At 58.1% G+C, this 20,322-nt stretch overlaps 7 protein-coding genes across 7 annotated transcripts; 5 read left to right on the top strand and 2 right to left on the bottom strand.

The window, feature by feature from the left end:
* Nucleotides 1–106: 106 nt before the first annotated feature.
* L226DRAFT_595160 (uncharacterized protein) lies at nt 107–1,771 on the top strand (the record flags this gene model as incomplete). The annotated part of the gene is made up of 4 exons (XM_067685632.1): nt 107–166; nt 231–298; nt 354–455; nt 517–1,771. The coding sequence occupies 4 exons, from the start codon at nt 107–109 to the stop codon at nt 1,400–1,402; spliced, it is 1,116 nt and encodes a 371-aa protein (XP_067540141.1). The 3' UTR covers nt 1,403–1,771.
* A 952-nt stretch (nt 1,772–2,723) lies between these two features.
* L226DRAFT_567659 (uncharacterized protein) lies at nt 2,724–5,745 on the top strand (the record flags this gene model as incomplete). Its single annotated transcript, XM_067684060.1, has 6 exons — nt 2,724–3,245; nt 3,303–4,248; nt 4,310–4,323; nt 4,394–4,797; nt 4,853–5,017; nt 5,079–5,745. 6 exons carry the CDS (start codon nt 2,724–2,726, stop codon nt 5,743–5,745), a joined length of 2,718 nt encoding a protein of 905 aa, XP_067540140.1.
* Nucleotides 5,741–11,977, bottom strand: L226DRAFT_531331 (Pentafunctional AroM protein). The gene is made up of 5 exons (XM_067680055.1): nt 11,898–11,977; nt 11,357–11,843; nt 8,487–10,453; nt 8,211–8,431; nt 5,741–8,155 (listed from the first exon to the last, which is right to left on the bottom strand). Exons 2-5 carry the CDS (start codon nt 11,722–11,724, stop codon nt 5,867–5,869), a joined length of 4,845 nt encoding a protein of 1,614 aa, XP_067540139.1. The 5' UTR covers nt 11,725–11,843; nt 11,898–11,977; the 3' UTR covers nt 5,741–5,866.
* A 131-nt stretch (nt 11,978–12,108) lies between these two features.
* On the top strand, nt 12,109–15,086 carry L226DRAFT_502193 (DUF300-domain-containing protein). Its single transcript, XM_067677868.1, has 5 exons — nt 12,109–12,386; nt 12,445–12,556; nt 12,611–12,791; nt 12,973–13,168; nt 13,222–15,086. The coding sequence occupies exons 1-5, from the start codon at nt 12,208–12,210 to the stop codon at nt 14,792–14,794; spliced, it is 2,241 nt and encodes a 746-aa protein (XP_067540138.1). The 5' UTR covers nt 12,109–12,207; the 3' UTR covers nt 14,795–15,086.
* L226DRAFT_253354 (Pex19-domain-containing protein) lies at nt 15,003–16,757 on the top strand. Its single transcript, XM_067673285.1, has 6 exons — nt 15,003–15,148; nt 15,206–15,321; nt 15,380–15,924; nt 15,984–16,160; nt 16,219–16,386; nt 16,458–16,757. Exons 2-6 carry the CDS (start codon nt 15,267–15,269, stop codon nt 16,566–16,568), a joined length of 1,056 nt encoding a protein of 351 aa, XP_067540137.1. The 5' UTR covers nt 15,003–15,148; nt 15,206–15,266; the 3' UTR covers nt 16,569–16,757.
* A 458-nt stretch (nt 16,758–17,215) lies between these two features.
* Nucleotides 17,216–18,075, top strand: L226DRAFT_456504 (Redoxin; the record flags this gene model as incomplete). Its single annotated transcript, XM_067675301.1, has 5 exons — nt 17,216–17,318; nt 17,453–17,523; nt 17,606–17,752; nt 17,811–17,948; nt 18,016–18,075. 5 exons carry the CDS (start codon nt 17,216–17,218, stop codon nt 18,073–18,075), a joined length of 519 nt encoding a protein of 172 aa, XP_067540136.1.
* A 534-nt stretch (nt 18,076–18,609) lies between these two features.
* L226DRAFT_609971 (uncharacterized protein) lies at nt 18,610–19,910 on the bottom strand (the record flags this gene model as incomplete). Its single annotated transcript, XM_067686107.1, has 2 exons — nt 18,610–19,762; nt 19,819–19,910. The coding sequence occupies 2 exons, from the start codon at nt 19,908–19,910 to the stop codon at nt 18,610–18,612; spliced, it is 1,245 nt and encodes a 414-aa protein (XP_067540135.1).
* Nucleotides 19,911–20,322: the final 412 nt, after the last annotated feature.

Raw genomic sequence — 20,322 nt, 5'->3', positions numbered from 1 at the left:
CCCCCGAGCTCCCCCCTCCCTCGAGCCACATCCTACCCGTGCTAGCCTTCTAGCCACGTCTCTGTACACATCTCTCCACGCTACACAAACTCACCCATCCACACCAATGGCGCCCCAACGCACCGAGAAGAAGAGTACTGGTCGTCGTTCGACCAAGTCTGAACACGTACGTTCTACGTCCAGCATATACCTTACCAGAGCTAATCGACTTGTTCTACCAGCGTGTCCAGTGCTCCTTTTGCACGAAGTGGCTAAGCGGCGACATCAACCGCCACATGCTGGTCCACACTGGCGTCACGTATGTGTTCTCGCTTGGCTATCCACCGAGGATAGCATCTAATCTACCCCTTCAGCAAATTCTATTGCCCAGAACCAGGGTGCAACCGGAGCAATGCGCCCAATAACAAGGGCTTCGCACAGAAGAGTCAGATGATCACGCACCTTAATGCGGTCCAGTGAGTCTCCCCAATCCTTCGTTCAAGTATACGCGCCAACGATATCCATTCCCTCCTGTAGCTTGAAGGTCAAGAAGCCATGCCCCCACAGTTGGATCTGCGAAGGCGTGGTGTACCCCTGCAAGTCTTGCAGGGGCGACCCTTCGTCCCTCAACAAGCACCGCCGTTCGGCACACAAGTGGTGTGCGGGGGACTCGGACGACCAGGTCGCGGTACCTACCCCTTGCAGTGGGGACCACAAGTACCACTTGCCTGTGCTGACGACCGCGGACCTCGCGAAGTACCTTGCACTCGCGTCCGTCGCGCCCTCCATCGTTCAGAAGCAGCAGCAGCGGCCGAACCTCTGTGTCCCTTCTTCTACGTCCTCAGATGGTTCCTCCCCCGCGCCCGTCGCGCCCATCGCTGTTCCATCTTCCTGGAACTACATCCCGCCGATGCAGCAGGACTTCGGTGTCTTCCCTCCGTCCCCGTCCTACGGCACCTCTTCCGCGCCCGTCGCTGAGCTGCCGAACTGGAACAGCGCGCAGCAGACGCAAGGCGACTTCGGTGTCCTCTCGCCGTCTACGTCGCAGGACTCCTGCTCCGGGTTGGGGATCGAAGGTATCGATTTCCCTACGGTGTTGGCCAACCTTTCGGATACCATCCACAACTTCGACCCTGCTTTCTTCGGGCAGCCCCTCGAGCTCCCGATGCTCGCGTCCGAGCTGTGTGTACCCCCGTATCCCGAGTTCGTGCTTAAAGATACCTTCCCCGTGGTGCCACCAGCTGCCTACGCCGGCGCAGAGCAGGGGTACGGAGTCTCCTGTGGAACGCAGCAGCACTTTGCGGGGAACCTCGCCGTGCCAGAGATGTACTCGCCATCGCGCGAGTCGACGGCCTCACCGGTCCACTCCCCGTATGGCGATAGCTGGTCGAATTTTGACCACAACTCTGGTTACGGCATCTGAGGAGACTCGGAGCCCCATTCAGGTGGTCGCGCGCGCCTGTCATCTTTCTGTTTACTCCCTTCTTCTCTTCTCCCTCCGCCTCTATCTCCATCTCGTCTCATCTCGTCTCATCTCATCCCATCTCATCGTGTCTCGTCTCATCTGCATCATACCCCTCCCCCCACTCCACTCATCGGCATCGGCATCTCATCACACACCTATCCCCATCTGCAATTACATTATTTCCTCTCTTCATCCACCGGGACATTGGTAGTGTAGACACACAGCCTATTCGGACTCCATACCACACATCCCCCGGCGCGCCGCCCTTGCGCCTTGTAGTGTTTAGATATCTTTCGCGTTCACCGTAGTCGCCTTTAGATTCGAGTCCTCCTCGGTCGAGCGGCATTTGTCTCGAGGTTTCCTCCGTTATTATCGCGTGTTGTTCGTTCCCGTGTATCCATCGCGCCCCGCGGTTGGGCTGCAATATAAGGACCCGCCATTTGGGTCCTTCTCTCTGTTATATCTTCTGTGTGATCTTTGTGTGATTTTCGCGAGCAATCATACGATGAACTCGTGGTTACTCCGGATTAGCGAAGGATTGAATGGGCATGCTGATTGCCACGCGCAGGAATCGAACCCCGTGATAGGCGCTCATGCCCGCAACGGTCATGGTTGCCATTATTGTTCTTGTTCCTCCGTGACCTACATCCACCACCACCTTGCACCACCTTCATGTTGCGAGCTCCTTATACGAATATTCTGAACCCGCCATCTGTGCATTTATACAATCAAGTCCCCGGCTGTCGCCTGGATCTGAATTCTGCTTCACGATCTTCTCGAAGGCCATCAAGAGTACCACGAGCCACTGGAGCGGACCGCTGTATGTCACCGAAGTCTAGCATTACGGTCCGCCTTCGATAGTTCTCGCACTCGCGGACCAGCCAGGTGACGACCATGAAACTCCTTACGCCGCCAGAGCAAGAGGTCACATTGGACTGTCTCCACTGAACGATGATGGCACACCTGCGTCTCGTCTCCGTCTAGGTCCACGAGGAAGGCTGCCTGAAGTACGGTGAGTGGATGTTGTATGCTGACTAATACTCGATTGTTAACGCCGAAAGGCTACTAGACTCACCATTGATAGCGATAGCGGCACTGTGATGACAACGGCTCGCACGGATTCCGGTGCCGCGTACCTCTCGGAGAAATACCGAACAGAAGGCAAGGAAGCACAGCAGCCATGCGGACCCGCACTTCAAGAAGCCCGGACGTCATATTCATGCTTGCTATAAAGTTGCCGGGATCCAAATCGCTGTCGTGGTGCAGACTGCTGACCGCAATGCGTCCGGCGTACCTCGCAGCTCTGTGCGCTGTATGCTCTCTCCTGCGCCCTGGCGCAGGCCAAGCAGCCACCCTCGGACTACAGGATGGCTTCCTCTCCTTCGACATGCCGTCGTTCAGCGTTCAGCTGGTCAAGGACTCACAAACACTCTACTCGCTGAAGACGAAGGGCAACTCGTCGGGGTTCGACTTCATACCGGCGGATGTCATGGCCCAGCGCCAGTCGAACGGCAACTACCACCTCGGCGACATAACCTTCCGCGCTAGGGTGGCCGGCTCCTCCGCTTGGACGAGCGGCGACACAGCCGCTCAACGTCGTAACGTCTCAGCGTTGACGGCGTCTGGCGGCACGCTCGCTGCCGCGAACCTGTCGCCAACGCTCCCGAGCGGGTCGCTTCTGAACATCACGCGGAGATGGGTTCTCGAAGACGACCAGCTTCAGCTTTTGTTCGATGTTACCAACTCGCAGAAGCAGGCGGTCGAGATCGGCTCCCTTGGTGCACCGCTGGAATTCAATAACGTACGCTCATCTTGTGTATCCGGCGACGACGGTTTTCACTCATTCTGTGTTTTTCAGATATTCACCGGCCGCACTGCGGCTGAGACAAACGAGCTCTGTAGCCTATTCGACCCGTATATTGGTCAGGATGCGGGATACGTGCAGGTGACGCCGCTGCTCGGGACACTTCCACCGCTCGTCGTAACGCCTGTAGGCAAGTCGCCTTTGGAGGGATGGCGGTTCCTTCCTGAGAACACGTCGCAGCCGCTCGGCTACCAGTCGCAAACCTTTGAGGCTCTCTACGAATGGCAGTTTCACACCCTCGCGTACGCGGAGAATGAGTGGAAGAACGTCACCCCGTGGAATGCACCTACCTCCGCCACCTTGCAACCCGGAGAGACCCGGACATACGGCCTCGGCTTCGTTCTTGCACCGTCTATCCGTGACATCGAGAGCACCCTTCAGGGTGCGAAACGCCCTGTCGCCGTTGGCGTCCCTGGTTACATCCTCCCCTCCGACCAGCAGGGAAAGCTCTTCCTGAGCTATCCTTCTTCAGTGAAGTCGCTCTCAGTCAGCCCGAGCGGCGCTCTCTCGTGGGCCACCAACACCGACGCGACCTCATCGAGCTGGGTCGGCTACACGATCACCGCTCACACTTGGGGACGTTCACGCCTCACCATCACGTACACAGATGGGACTGTCCAGACCGTCCACTACTACGTCACGAAGGCTGCCACTCAGGCCATCGCCGATCTCGGTAACTTCCTCACGACGGAGTCGTGGTTCGACGACCCGTCGGATCCATTCCATCGGTCTCCTTCCGTCATCAGCTACGATCGGGAGCTTAATGCTGTGGTCAAGAACGACCCGCGTGCGTGGATCCCGGGTTTGAGCGACGAAGCGGGCGCGGGGTCGTGGCTCGCTGCGTCCGTAAAGCAGTTTGTGCAGCCGAATGCACAGGAGGTGGCTAAGATGGAGCAGTTCGTGAACCAGACGTTGTGGGGATCCATCCAAAACTTCAATGGTGAGTCTGTTCTTGAGATCACAGTCCCAACGATGACCGAGAGCCACTGTTTGCTGCGTAGGTACTGTAAAGAAGGTGCGGCCTATCTCAAGCCCTCGTCCCCTCCACCTCATACGCTAACTATCATGTCTTCATATCTTCGTAGTCGGTGTACTTCTACCAGCCAGACCTTGTGCCAAACTATACGTACCCGTCGACCATAGACTGGGGCGTTTGGTGGTCGTGGAACGAAGCAGCCTCATACGCGACGGACCGCGCGTACGACTACGTGCACGTCATCGCCGCCTATTGGTCCCTGTACCGCATCGCCCGCAACTACCCGAACCTCGTCAAGACCCACACTTGGGAATGGTACATCAATCAGGCCGTCATGACCGTCGCTACAATGACGTCCGGGCGTGTCGGGTATGCGGACGACGGCTTGATGGAGGAGACTGTCATCCGCTTCCTCCTGGACGATCTGAAGCGAGAGGGTCTGACCGCGAATGCGACGCTTGTGGAGAGCAGGATGCAGGCGCGGGAGAAGGTCTGGGCTGGGGAACGATACCCGTAAGTCAACTCCCATAATTCTTCGTACATGCAGACTGATGTTGATGTTGCAAAGCTTCGGCTCGGAGATGGCATGGGATTCGACGGGCCAGGAAGGCGTGTTCGCGTGGGCCACCTACTTCAACGACACTACTACTGCCACGAACGCGCTCAACTCAATTCTTGCATACCAGCCAACGGTGCCGCACTGGGGCTACAACGGCAACGCACGTCGCTATTGGTGAGTCCTCGGAAGCCTGATCGCTAACCTCTGTAATCATACTCATAATGTCAACGTGTAGGGACAACGTCTACGGTGGCAAACTCCAGCGCATTGAACGGCAGATACACCACTACGGCAGTGGCCTCAACGCCATCCCGCTCATCTCGCAGTTCCGCACCACCCCCGACGACTACTACCTCCTGCGTGTGGGCTTTGGTGGGCTCTCCGGACCGCTCTCCAACATCGACGAAGGCGGGTTCGCAGCCGCGTCCTTCCACTCCTTCGCCGACACGCTCAAGTGGGACGGCTACTCGGGCGACTACGGACCCAACTTTGTCGGGCACGCGCTCGAGATGGGCACGTACATCGTCGACCATCCCGACTTTGGTTGGCAGGCGTTCGGCGGGAACGTCGTATCGAAGTCGCCGACAGTGAGGGTGCAGACGCTGGACTCCGTCCGTAGGAGGGTGTTCGTTGCGCCGTTGGGTGCGTGGCTCACGCTAGATGCGGGGGCGTTCTCCGAGGTCGAGTTTGACCCTGCGAAGCGCACTGTCAAGTTGACAATCACGCCGTCTGCGGAAGGTGTCTCGGGAGCTGCGTCTGCCCCAGAAGCCCGTCTTGTCGTGCAGAACACCGCGAGCAATGGGCTCGGCGTACTCAAGCCTACTACGAACCTCGCTCAGGACGCCGGTGCTTGGGTGGTTCCATTCAAGAGTGGTGCAGCTTCGGTCACGTTGGGGTTGTGAGCAACACGGTTACCCATTGTTTAAATGAGTTTGACTACTTGTACATTTTGCATCGTCTACCTCTAGCCCTTTGAACCCAACCTAGCCACGACTACAACATGAGCAGCACACATTCATAGATCTAAGCAGACATTGAATACGCCTTCCACACCTGGTCCGCAACGATGCTCTTCGGGCAGTAACGACCAGTCCACAAATGGAACTGTTCGTATCCCTGCTCAAGCAATACCTCAACGCCCTTGACCGTCCTCCACTCCTTCCCCACATTCTTTGCGAGCACCAGCAAAGGCGTCTCGGCGGGCTTGTATGCCATGTCGATTACAACACCTCCTGGCGCCGACAGAATGGAACTGCGAAGGAAGATGGCATCGCTCGCCGATGGCTTGAGCGACGTCGCGGATGCGGGGACTGTGGAGATGATGATGGTCGGAGCGGGTCCCTCGTCGGGCCATTTCCCGAGTTCTTGCACCAGCTTGATGTTGACGTCGGGGAACGCGTCAACGAGGGCCTGCGCACTGCTCTCGGTGCGATTGAACAGGTAGATCGTCGGGACTCCCAGCTTCCAAAGAGCGTAGATCGCGGCGCGAGACGTACCGCCGGCGCCGATGATAAGACCCGCCTGAGGCTTAAGCATGCGTGCCGGAAGAGCCCTACGGATGCTCTGCGTGATGCCACGCCAGTCGGTATTCTCCCCGAAGAGCATCGTCGAACCGTCTTCCCGCGTGACAGGAATAACGGTGTTGACGGCTCCGATGACCTCGGCATCGGGCGAGAGGGCGTCGAGCAAGGGCATGATGTCGCGCTTGAACGGGATCGTGACGGACGCTCCGCCGAAGTGGGGGAGCGTGATGGCGGCCTTGATCTCCTCGCCGACGGTCGCGGTCTCGAAGAGCTCGTACTTGTGCGGAAGGCCGAGGGCCTCGAAGGCAGTGTTGTGCAGAGTGGGAGACATGGAATGCGCTATCGGAGTGCCGAAGAGGAAGAATCTCTTCGAGGGGAGCTGGCCGAGTAGGTGAAGCGCTGTCTGGATCTCGGAGAAGGAGAGTTGTCCCGGGGCGGCCTTCGTGGGCAGGAGAGGATGCGTAACAGGACTGAACGTCGAGTTGAGGATACGCGACATCTGGCCCTGGACGCCCATGTTGATTGCAATAATGGGCTTTGCGTCAGGGGCGGCCTGCATGCGGAGCACGAACTGGTGCAGTGCGAAATTGTCCTCAATACCATCCGCCTTCCCGACGATCTTGACGATATCGCCATATTCGTGCGCGATACGGTGCTTCACTTCCACTGCCGTGCCATCCCAGTGCATGTTGCCGCTCCAGTCATGCCAAGACGCGATGATCTTCGAGTGTCCCTTGCGAGCGATCAGGTCGAGGATGTTCTTCTCCGACCATGAGATCTCGACGTCGATGTACTCGATGCCCAAGCGTACTGCTGCGATGAAGAGCTCGAAGGCTTCCTTCTCAGCATGGTCGGGGAAGTGGCCTCCCTGGGAGACGGTACGGACAGTGAAGATGATGGGAAGCGTAGTCTTGTGTCGCAGTGCCGCCACCTGATTGTTCACGTAGGCAGTGGGCGGGATGTAAGGCCCGAGCTTGTCGAAGTCTTGAGACGGGCGGAGAAGGTCTACGCGCAGCTCGACAGCATCGACACCTGCGGTCATCTTCTGGATGTGAGGTAACGCAGGGGTGATGTCCGGGTACGTGAGGCAGAGGAAGTAAGACCGTCGACCTTTGGCCAGGTTAGGGGCGTAATTGGGGCGCTGGCCTGTGACGTGGTGGAAGAACCGAGAGACCTCGTCCCGGATACTGAGAGCGGAAGGGGCCGTCTTGGAGTCATCCTCCGCCAGAACATCGGTGGAGCTCAAAACGCCAGTGTAGTTGATGAACTCGTAGCTGCAACACTCAGCGAACCAAGGCTGGCGACGCTTGAAGACATCAACGACGGGCTCGCCATATGCGGGGCGAGCGGTCTCCTCTCCGAGGTACGTGATGATCTCGTCGATCTCCCTGACAACGTGGACAACAGGACCCTTTTGCGCGTATGCTTTGAGGGCATCACGAGCGGCTTGCGTCTCGACGATACCTCCCCCGAGGCTCAGGACGTGCCTTTGGCTGTTATGAGCGAGAAGCTCCAGGAGGATCTCTGTCTCTGCAGCCCGGAAGGCCGGCCATCCGTTCTTCTGAACGAACTCGCGAACACCGATGGCATGCTTCTGCTCAAAGACAGCATCCGCATCAAGGAACTGCCAGCCAAGTGCCGTCGCGGCGAGCTCCCCGATGAACGTCTTGCCCGAGCCACGCATGCCGATTATGATGACTGACGCTTGAGAGTTGTCCTCCGTGGGACGACTAGCCGAGCCCAGCCCATGCACAGAGGGAAGCTCGACGCCTTCGACCTCAAGACCGATCTGGAGCATGTGTCAGTATCGTCTGCTGCATTCAAAGGCATGTGAAGCAGCGTGCCTTGTTCGCAAGATCATCCCACCAGTTAGGCCAAGTCTTCTCGACACAACGCTTCTCTTCGATGACTGTGTCTTTGACCACACTGCCGAGGACACTAAACGCCATCGCGACACGGTGGTCGTCGTAGCAGCGTACGCTGACACCTTCCTTCAGTTCTGACAGCGGCTTGCCATAGACCTCGAGGCCATCATCTAGTTCAAGAGTTTCCACTCCGAACTTGGCTATGGGCAACATCAGCCATATCGTACTGAAACCTGGTACACTAGTAACGCTCACCGAGCTCGTCAATCATGGCCTTAATACGGTTGCACTCCTTGACCCTCTGGTTCGCGATGCCGACGATGCGAGTGGTCGTAGGCCTACTTCCGTCCCGCAGCGTCCTCTCCTCATTCGGGGGCAAGCTTGCGACAGCCGCAAGGACAGACGCAGTCAAGAACGCGTCCGTCATCGGTTCCATATCGACCAGTCCGATAGCCTTGAGCTGGCCAAGCGGCGGGCCGGTGACCGTGGTCTCGGTCTCGGTCTGCACAACCTTGCATCCCATCGGCTCCAGGACCTCCTTGGCAAACCGCGCATCTCCTTGCAGCGAGGCGGACCCGATGTTGGTGATCGTGCACGTCGCGCCAGTGATCGCCGCGATGGCAAGGGGGTATGTCGCGCTGCTCGCGTCGCTCTCGATGTTGTATATAGACGGGTTGGTGTACACACCCTTGGGGATGCGGTACACGTCGAGCAACCTGCCGCTGTCGTCCTTGACGCGCTCGACATCGATCCCGAAAGTCTTCATCATCGCGATGGTCATGTCGATGTACGGCTGCGAGATGACCTGTCCACCCGTGAGCTCGAGCGTGACGGGCTCTGCGGCGTAGGGCGCGCAAAGGAGGACGGAGGAGACGTATTGGCTGGAGACGCTGGCAGCGAGGCGGATATGGGCACCTTTCAGGCCAGCGGGCGCGATGGAGAGCGGGAGACAGCCATGCGACTCGACATAGTCGATGCTGCTGCCGTTGGCGCGGAGGGCATCGACGAGCGGGCCAATGGGACGCTGCTTCATGCGAGCGTTGCCTGTAATGACCGTGCGTTGCTCGGCCGAGCCTGCGCTGACGAGGGTGCAGACAGTAGTGAGGAAGCGGGCTGCGGTGCCCGCGTTGCCGAGGTAGATTTCCTTGTTGTCCTTCGGGACGGAGAGGGACCCAGCGCCGCCGGTAACGACGAGAGTCTCACCACCGTCTTCCCAGTCGAACTTCGCGCCCCTCAGCTCAACGAGCGCATTCATCATAACCTGCGTGTCGTCGGAGTGAAGGAGGTTCTTGAGGCGACAGGTGCCAGACGCGAGCGCAGCAAGGAGGAGCGCGCGATTCGAGATACTCTTGCTGCCAGGCGTGGCCATTCGGATCGGGCTCTTGCTGGGGAAAGCAGGAACGACCTTGACAGCCTCTGAGAGAGTCTTCGCAATGACCAAGTCCGCGACGACGGTCGCCTTCTGCTCGTACGTCGCTCCAATGCGGGAGAGAATGACGATCTTCTTCTGCGGGCCGCTGTTCTTCTTATCGATCTTCATGATATCGAGCAATTTCTCTACAGAGAGTGAGCTTGATGCCGGGAGGCTCGTAATTCTCGGGTCGGACAGCGACACGGGGAGGTTGTACGCCTTCAAGCAGCGTGTAAGACGACCGATAGCGACCTGGCTGAGCACACCAAGCTGACGCGCCACCTCGGCCTCCAGAATCATACCGACGGAGACGCACTCTCCGTGCAGCATTGCGGGGGTGAGAACGGCCTCAATGGCATGGCCGATAGTGTGGCCGAAATTGACAAGGTTGCGCAGGCCGGTCTCGCGCTCGTCGATGGTCACAATGTGCGCCTTGACTCCGATGGAGCCTGCGATGACAGAGAGAAGCAGCTGCTGTGCGGGGGAGCGAGTGGCCGAGGCGCGTCCTGCGAAGTCCGTGGAAGGCGTCTGAATGGCGGCGAAGATCTCCGCGGCGCGCGACTCCAGTGCGGCAAATTCCTTCTCGTCCCAGATTGCGGCGGTCTTGACGACCTCGGCCATGCCATTCGAGAACTCGCGCGCAGGCAGGGTCTCGAGGAAGGCGGCGTCGATGAAGATGTACTCGGGCTGCCAGAACGCGCCGATGAGGTTCTTCCCGTGAGGCGTGTCGATAGCGGTTTTGCCTCCCACGCTAGAGTCGACCATTGCGAGCAGTGTGGTGGGGATCTGCACGAAGCGGACGCCTCGCATACTAGAGATGCGTCGGCATGAGATGCATAGTATAGACACAGCGGGCATAGCCCCAGGCTTGGCGACAAGACATTCTTCGGGAAATCATCGACTGACGATACCTTCCCGCGGCATATACTCCAGATTCGTGGTCACCACGGTTCATTAGCCCTCCTCATTTCTCAGGAAAAGAAAAAGTGAGGCTGTGCTGGAGGACGAGCCGACATGATGGGAGAGGATGGGAGCTACGCGATGCAGCCATGCGTCACGAAATCCTTTGAGTTCTCTCTGCTTTCCTACTCGAGAACCTTTGCATTTCAGTCTTGAACACGTACGGTGGCTTCTGGTCAAGATCGCGCTCAAAATGAGAGGAATGAGAATGGCAGTGGCAGCGGAGCGCGACACTCCTGCCCTCCCGCCGTGAGCAGGTCGCTCTCGTCTGCTTGCTGTTCGGCAGTTCCCATTAAGTCGACTCGTCCTCCCGCACAGCCTCGATTTTTCTTTTCCTGAGAAATGAGGAGGGCTATTGCCATGTACGACTCGTGGCATTACTGGGCATCACATAGGACGCATTCCCAGTCGACATATCGATTGTCTAGAAAGGCGATCAGGATATGAAACCTTTTCGGTGACCGAGAAAGGCTCCAGAAGGCGACCTATCTCGGATTTCTGAGGTTTCTAGCGGCCGAATAGGTTTCCTATCCTGAACCACTTCTCTCTCGGCATGGAAGGACACCGAGAAAGGCGACCTTTCTGGTGACCCATCATACAGCAACAATCGCTGGGAGATGTGGCATCTTTTTGCGGTCAGGGGTGCGTGCAACATGACCGGGAAAGTCTTCGTCAGTCCAGGAACCCCTGAACATTCTCCGCCGTCGCTTCTGAGGCGCTGCCTGCCATGAGAGTATAGAACGGAGGAACTCACAAGGTCGCCGCCACAAAGCCTACAAGGTCGCCGATGACACCACCTCCAAGCGCAAGGATGACAGTATCCCGCGTGCACTTGTTGAGCAGGAGGAAGTCCTCGATCTCGGCCTTGCCCTCCCTGCTCTTGGAGCCCTCCCCCGGCGCAACCACGTAGGTGAGGAACCTTGCATTTCCTGGCGCCTTGTCGAACTCGGTGTGGAACGAGTGCAGGTGGAGGTTACCGACGTTCGTGTCGGTTATAAGAACGTAGGTCGAGGAGGGGAGTGTTTCGGTGACTGTCTTGACGATGTACGGGACGAGGTGGAATCCACAGTGAATGGACTCCTTCCCGAGGATGGAGACCTTACGCACGTCGACCACGCTCATGGTGGGTATCGAGGGGTTTCTTCAGCCACCCAAGCCTGTATATGAGTGCTCGACAATCGCCTGAAGTAACACCGATGTAGGTCGGATCGAACTGCGCGGAACGGACGAAGGACGGACTTCTGTGTCATGAACCTCGCACCTCAGCGTCTGCAGACAGATAGCATGCAACATACTGATAAATGCGTGTCACGCGATGAGTAGCGAGCACGTCGCCAAATAGGCCGTGGACGTCGTGGGCAACGATGAGCAGGTCTGACTCTATTCCGAAAATATCGGGATTAGATAGTCTTACTTGTACTTACTTGAATAACTCCCACGCATACAATATCATACTTATATTTACTTTCACAAACAATACGGCTTAGTTCTGTTGTCTCTGCCGTCATCGACTCGGAGTTGCGCAGCCCAACGCTTGACTCGGCTTCCACAACGACATTCACGACGTCGGCGACGACTTCGACAGTGTCGAGCGTGCGCGACGCGATGGACTCGCACACGGTGCATGCGATGGCTTTTCTCCCGAAGCTTGGACATGGCTCTGGCTCTGCGCTGCCCTTCCCGATCTTGCTCGTCTCTGGGCTCTGCACCGTCGTCGCTACGTTCGTGTCTGCCATGTCTATTCTCATGCACCTCAAGAACTACCGGAAACCACACCTGCAACGGTACGTTTCCATGGCTGCCAGCTCAAGATGGTATACTCATCGGGGCAACCACGGACAGACAAGTGATACGGATAATGCTCATGGTTCCCCTCTACGCTATCGCCTCCTTCATATCATTATTCTCGCTCGAAGCCGCGTTCTTTATTGATGTTGTACGGGACATCTACGAGGTACGTCCCAGGTACCCCCATTGTCCAGTCCTCCCGACTAAGCTCCACTCGCAGGCCTTTGTAATCTACTGTTTCTTCGATCTCCTCATCGCATACCTTGGAGGCGAAAGGTCGCTACTGATTCTGTTGCATGGCCGCCCACCGAAATACCCCGTGTTCCCTGGAAACCTCATGTGGAGGGAGGTCGACGTGAGCGACCCGCATACGTTCTTGTTCCTCAAACGCGGCGTAATTCGTGAGTACTCCACACCTCGTCACTATAGGCATCATGGACAACTCTGGGAGTCCAGAGGTGGTCCATAAACGGAGATGGGATAGCCCAGTCTGGGCAGGCCGTCTTTCTCTCAGGCGTACATGCATGAGGATATCTCCGTTCTTCGGGGACTGACAACGTGTGCTGATTGTTTGTTTACTAGAATATGTGCAGGTCAAACCAATACTTGCCCTGGCCACCGTCATTTTGAAGGCCGTAGGGAAGTACAACGAAGGCGACCTTCGCGCCAACTCTGGGTACCTCTATGTCAGCGTCGTCTACAACTTTAGTATATGTCTAGCGCTGTACTGCCTCGCGATATTCTGGATGTGCGTCAACGACGACCTCAAACCTTTCCGGTATGTCCTTCGCTCCGCGCTTTTCCGTCGACCGTAGCTGATCTGTGGTTCAGTCCCGTGCCCAAGTTCCTATGCGTAAAGGGCATCCTTTTCTTCTCCTTTTGGCAGTCCATCTTCATCTCCATCCTCGTCGCCGGTGGTGCGATTAAGAAGCTCGGACCATACACCGACACGGAGCACATCTCGCTCGGGCTCACGGACACGCTTATCTGCTTTGAGATGCCCCTCTTCGCCATCGCGCACATGTACGCGTTCGCCACCCGCGACTACGTCGACCCGCACATAACATACGTCGCGCGTATGCCCGTTCTGCATGCGCTTCGCGATGCCTTCGGTTTGAAGGACGTGGTGGAGGACGTCAAGGCTACCCTCCGCGGCGAGGGCATGGACTACCGCGAATTCGAGCCGAGCGAAGGTCAGATCCACCAGGGTGCCGGCCGCGACCGGCGCATTCGAGCCGGACTCCGCTACAGTCAGGGCGGCAAACGGAAGTACTGGCTCCCGCAACCGACCACGACGACGGCCCCCCCTGGCAGGTTCGAACGCAGGGTGAATCGTACAGTCGAGGGCATCGCAGGCCGAGACGAGGGCGAAGAAGTCTATGCGCCACTACTACCAGACCAGGCTGCGGAGGTGATCCACACCGCCGCGGACCTGCGGTCGCCCGACGAGGGATTCTCGCTCTTCGCAAGCGATGCGCTCGCGGAGGATGGCTACGAGCTGCCATTCGGAGACCTGGACAACATGGATGAGGAGCTGTTCACGCACAGCAAGAAGTACCTCTTTGGGGACTACAACTACCCGTGTGTCGACGTCAGCTCCGAGACCGCACGGAAGACGATGTGGGTCGAGGAGGAGCGCATCCTTCGGGATGAGCACAGCGCATGGTTCTCACCTATCGGTGGGCAAAGGCGGCATCGCGACAGCTACGGTGCCATTGGACATTCACAACCACCACCTCAACAATCGGGGTCGTACGTCTCACGCGGCAAGGGTAAGAGCCCCCAGCGGCCTGAGGTCGTCATCGACAAGGAGACTGAGGGATTGTCACCGCCAGGAGATCGCGCCGCGGTGCAGCTCCGATGGACGAGCGCGCGGAATTCGCCTATGCCCTCTCCTATCGCCCGCTCGTCTCCGAAGCTCGCAGCTCGTGGCTCAATCTCGCGTACAAACTCCGCCTCTCCGCAGGTACAGACCCCGTCATCTTCGTCCTCCCGAGGCAGCCCAAAGAATCGTCCTCCACCATCCCCGCGACCGGAGTCTGAGCGACCCGTCCTGCCTCCAGACGCTGTCGATCTCGTCGTCGAGGACCCCCGTGCTGCCGAGGAGGAGATGACCCGCGAGCGACGTAGAGGAGAGCCCGCTGTGCGTGGTGGCAGCGCGCTGCACCGGGTGTACCGACGCGGGTATGTCGTAGAGACGCCTGCGGGGGAACGTGAGGAGGGCGAGGTGGAGGTTGCGCGCTCGCCGGAGGAGGAGCGGGCGCAGCAGGTGTTTGGCATCGGGGACGATGCGGATGAGATCCTGGAGGCGGAGGAGGAGGCGGTCGAGGTTGCGCGGGCGGAGACGCCGCCTGCACATGCGAGGATTGTGGTGGATGTGCCGGACGAGAACCCTTGGGCGTAGTTTGCTCTTCGTGTCTCGCCATTTTCTGACTTATCAACATTTGTATCGGGATCTTTATGCACTCATATCACGCTGTACCATAGCTCACTAGTCACTGATATCCCTACTAACATATTGACCGCTTATAACGTCCACCTGGGCGGTTGGTAGTTACTTTAACTGTTACTTATGCGTCAGTACACGCCCGCAGCGCGTGCACGTGCCGTATCTGTCTTGTGATTTATGTAGAGAGATCTTGATCTCCGGTCCCTTCTGCACTTTCCCCGCAATCCGACTCTTAACTTTCTCCCTCATCGTCCTCGTCGTCCTCGTCCCCGTCAAATCTCTCAGCACGCGCAAGGACAAGCTTGCAAAGTTCGTGATGTAGTCCGGTTGTTTGAGCGCGATGCTGAAAGTGCTGACGACGCGAAGCGGTACTACTTGCTTCATCAACGGCGGGACCCTGGTTCATTTACTTTCAAACAAACACGAGATGGCCGCACCGCGCAGACCGACTGTGGAGGACGAGGACTTGGATGACCTAGACGGTACGTATCCATACGAACGTCGCGCAAGGCATGTCGTGACGATGTGCACGCGACCCAGATGTCCTCGAGCAGTTTAACGTACCGCCCAAGTCCGCCGCCCAACCACTCCCAGTGTCGTCCTCATCAGCCCCCACGAAAGACACCCCAACATCCTCCACCCAGCCCACAGCCTCCCAGGCACAATCGCAAGCGAAGAACGCGGACCCATTAGCAGGCATTGACGAGGACTTCGCGCGCGAGCTCACGAAGGGCATGGAGTCGCTCTTCCGCGACATCGCCCAGGGCGCGGGGCTGGACGACATCCCTGACATCATCAAGACGGAAGAGGGCGCGACGGACGAGGAGCGCGAGAAGGCGTTCAAGGCCGCTTGGGAGGCGATGCTTATTGAGGGTATGAATGGGACGATCAATCCAGAGGACTTCTTGGGCGGACCTGGAGCTGCTGGCGCGGGCGCGGATGTGGGTAAGGGAAAGGCGAGTCAGGCATCGAGCTCGGGTGCTGGCGCGGGTGCAGGTGCAGGTGCGACTGCTGGTGCGGGGACGGACTCGTTCCAGGAGAACATCAAGAGGGCGATGGACAAGCTGAAGGAGAGTGACCAGAAGGTGCGTGCGGTCCTTCGTTGCGTTGGGTGCACTTGTTTTGACGCTACTGTGAATCCTAGGCGGGCGAGGCAGCCTCGCAGGGTGTCGATGGGCTCGAGGACATCTTCTCGCGACTGCGCGGAGACATGGATTCGGAAGAGTCGGAGGAGGAACTGAAGGGCATCCTTGAGACGATGATGTCACAACTCATGAGCAAAGATGTTCTGTACGAACCTCTCAAGGAGCTGCACGACAAGGTACGCACTATACATTGTCGTCGTTCGTGCATGCACTCACCGCCCCTCGCGCTGTTAGTTCCCTTCCTATATGAAAGACAACGACGCCACTCTCAGCGCCGAGGACAAGACGCGCTACGTGTCGCAAGCGAAGGTCGTCGCGCAGATCGTCGCGACGTTCGAAGACCCGAGCTACGCGGACGATGATCCACAGAAGGGCATGAAAGTGGTTGAGCTGATGCAGGAGGTGCGCGTTCTCCACCGTTCTTGTATGTCGAGAAGCTATCTCACGCGATGCACCGACGCGTGTACGAATAGATGCAAGAATACGGTTCGCCACCCGCGGAAATCATGGGCCCGTTGCCCCCGGGCTTCGACCTTGGGGCAGACGGGCTTCCGAAGCTACCGGAGGGATGTACAATTGCTTGAAGCACTGTTCAAGGCCGCGCTGTATACCCAGCACACGTGTGCGAGTCTTGGTAGTAACGCGAAGATTATTGAGTCTGTACGATTGGTGGAACAACGTGACGGACTTCTGCGTAATGCCGTAGTGTGCATGTGCGCGGCTTGTCCAACCGCTGACTGGAGTTCGTCATGCAATGCTGCGCGGAATAACAGAGTACACTCTACTCGCCCGCGCCTCCGTATCGTACAGTGTGTTTCGGAGTTGATGTATACATACGGCATCCACATAGCCGACGACAGCCGAATGAGCAGTGAGAGAACTCGGGCGCTTACGGGCTCTGTGGCAGCTTTCTCCTGCTCTACACGCCTCCAGACCGCTCTGTTCTCCCAAGCAAAGCAGAATGCTCGCACAAGTCTCCGCGAAACGCTTCTCGGCCAACTCCTTGAGCGGCGCGCACAATGTGTCACTGGGACACGGCCGGGGAAACAGGTTACTAACCACCGCGTCTTCGTATCATGTGACGAATCTCCGGTGCACGTCGCAGTCTCGCGTCACCGTGAGCCTCTCTCGCGCGGGCTGGTATAAAGGATCGTCGTTCCCAGGTCTTCCTGGTCTCTGCAACCACTACGCTCGCACCCTGCCAGCCACCAGGTCCTACGCAACGTCGAACATGTCCGATATCAAGATCAAGGTTGGCGACACCATCCCCCAGGGCACGTTCACCTACATCCCGTGGACGCCTGAGCTCGAGGACCACTCCGCTTGCGGTATCCGTACGTAGTCACATTCTGATAAGCATGATTGCCTCCGATCTGACTCTCGATCTTCGTGTCTCTGCTCCTGGCTCGCGTTCAATATGGCAACGTCGGATATCGTGATCGCCTTACCCGATCCGTCATCTCAATAGCCGTGAAGCTGAGCACGGACGAGTGGAAGGGCAAGAAGGTCGTCCTTGTTTCCGTTCCCGGTGCTTTCACGGTACGTCTTCCCGTTAACCCTGGCTGGCCCTTATCCGATCATGGGTTCATTAATATTCACATCCGCGGTGCCTGTCTACTAGCCGACCTGCCACGCGAACCACCTCCCACCGTTCCTGAAGAAGTACGATGAGTTCAAGGCGAAGGGCGTCGACGTGATCGCCGTGCTCGCCGCGAACGACGCCTTCGTCCTCAGCGGCTGGGCGCGTTTCCTCGGTCTCCAGGACAAGGTGTGTCCTCTTATCGTGGCTCGTACTCGCACTGGCATATGCTGATGTCGTTCTTCAGATCCTCGCCCTCTCGGACCCCAACGCCAAGTGGTCCGCGCAGCTCGGTCTCTCGCAGGATCTCTCCGCCGTCGACTTTGGCACCCGCACGAAGCGCTACGCGCTCGTCATCGACGACCTCAAGGTCACCTACGTCGGGGTGCGTCCTTCCACTTCCACAATCAGGTTTTATCTCGCATGTCTGACCGAAATATTCGCTTTCGCAGGTCGAGACTGAGCGTGTTGTCTCCGTCTCGGGCGCCGACGCTGTCCTCGCTGCTCTCTGACTAGATTGCCAGTCCGATGCGGCTCGGTTGTAGATGTAGCAACGTCGTCCGCAGGTGCATTGATGAAAGCAAGAGAATAGAACTTTACCTTCATTGAGTGAACTTGGAAGGCTAGGATGTGCGCTGAACTCGCGATGGTTGATGCGATGCTATGAATAATATTGAGATGTGCGCTTGAGCTACAAGGATAGAAACATGGGAGTAGAGTAACAGAGCGATATATGGGGATGAAAAGAGAACGAGACGAGGTCAGATTGAGAGGGGTACGCTAGGGCTACAATGATGGAGACACAAAAGTAGCAGTAGAGTGATATATAGAGAGGAGAGGAACAGAGAGCGAGACAACATGGTTGCAGTACAGTACATTGTGGATGATAGAGCGGCGGAGACGATGTGCGGTAAATGAGAACAGACTACGAGAGAGCATAACATAACAGGACATAGTAGCAGCAACGGCGGACAGGAGAGACAGCAAAAGACAGGCCATGATCAGAAGAAGAAGAGGAAGCGGAAGAACAATGGGATGCAAGTGTGTCAGGCTAAGGAGAAGGGCTCGTTCGCAAACATGTCCGAGAAGTCCACCTCAGCCGCGTCCACCTGAGGCGCGTCCCCAAGCAGAAACTGCTCCGCAGCATGTAAGGCAGAGACAAAGTCCTCGCCGGCGGCCGACCCGGTCGCGAGGCCTGCTCCTGCGACGGGTACCGCAGGCATGAGTGAGAACTCCGGCTCCGGGTACGCAGGGATCGGAGCCTGGACAACCATAGAGTGAACCGACATGTGCGCCCGTCTGTATCGAGAAATTGACGGGACTGGGACGGTGGTGGAGGCCGGGAGAGGGTATGGGGAGTACCCCCGGGAGGTGCGGGGTACAGTAGACATGCGCGACACGCCAGGCGAATCGGCAGGGGCAGAGGGGGACATGGGCGGGGATGGGAATGGCATCGGCGTCGGCAGGGGCAGGGGCGGGAGGGGCATCAGCATCGGCAAGGGCGGGAGGGGCATCGGCATCGGCGGGACCGGAGGCGGGGGCGGCATTGTAGAAGGTGGAGAGGGGTGAGCGGGGAGCGATGTGCGTATATTGCGAGGATTCAACGCACAATTCCTAGCCAGCCCATGGTGGACTAGGTAGGAATCTCTCCGCTCACTGTTTTCGCAGTAGACACACTGGACGCGGATGCCGAGATGAACCAGGTTTACATGGTTCTTCAGGCTGTCCGCAGTCAGGCGCTGTCTGCAGTTGCCCCAGAGACACTGCACCTTCTTCTCTGCATTGGAGGTACCCGTCAGCTCCGGCCAGTGCTTCTTCTTGATGTGATCCCAGATCTTGTCAGGTGCGTCGGAATAGTCACACACCTTCGCGCCGAACTTGCAGGTCGACGACTCACCCTCAAAAGACACCCACAGATCCTCCGCCGGGTCCATCTCGCATGCGCTCGGAGGGTTCGCCAGTCGTCGCCTGCCCTTGCCCGGAGCGGCCGGCTTGCGGCCTGGGTTGGTGAACCGCTTGTACGTGCGTGGGTCCTTACGCCGTGGCTTGGTGGTCGGGGCCTCGACGACTTGCATGGGAGCGGGCATGGGAGTGGGCAGGGGAGCGGGCAGGGCGGGAAGGGGAGCGTCCTGAACTGGGATAGCATGGAGGGGGTAGGTGGCCGGTGGGACGGCCCCGGTGTGGTCGATGGCTGCAAAACTACGACGTGTGTTGGTGCAAGGAATTGGATGGACAAAGAACAACGGTTGACTTACAAGGTGGGGACAGGGACAGGCGGCAAGTTGAAGAGAATGGAGTCGATGTACTGCGAGGTGGACATGGTGTCGATGTACTGCGAGGCGGACATGGTGTAGATGGTCGAGGGTCGAGAAGACTGTGGTCGGGGCGGGGCGTCGAGGAGCGTTGGGGAATGAGGAGGCGACTGTGGATCTGGGTGGCTGGAGGCTTAGTGCACAGACAATATATACGCAGACATGTCCTCGACGACAATGACCCCGGGCGAGGTGAACCTCGAGAAGCCCTCCCTGCGCTGGACAGAAGGTCTTTGACATACCGTGCTTCCTACCTTTGTGTCGCGCGGGTTCTCGAGGCGCAGCGGGGGCGTGGACGTAATCTCCGGAGGAACCACATATCTCCCCAATGCAGTCCTGCGGTCGGCCAAAGCGTCGGCGGTGCGAGAACCCTGAGGGAGAAAGAGAGCTTTGCCAAAGGAATTGATGGGGAAGCGCCTCGTGCTGCAGGAGCAATGCGCGCGAACG

Source organism: Lentinus tigrinus, assembly GCF_003813185.1.
Source record: "Lentinus tigrinus ALCF2SS1-7 unplaced genomic scaffold L226scaffold_4, whole genome shotgun sequence".
Lineage (NCBI taxonomy): Eukaryota > Fungi > Basidiomycota > Agaricomycetes > Polyporales > Polyporaceae > Lentinus > Lentinus tigrinus.
The sequence above is the reverse complement of the archived record's forward strand: the minus strand, read 5'-3'. Positions and strand labels throughout refer to the sequence as shown.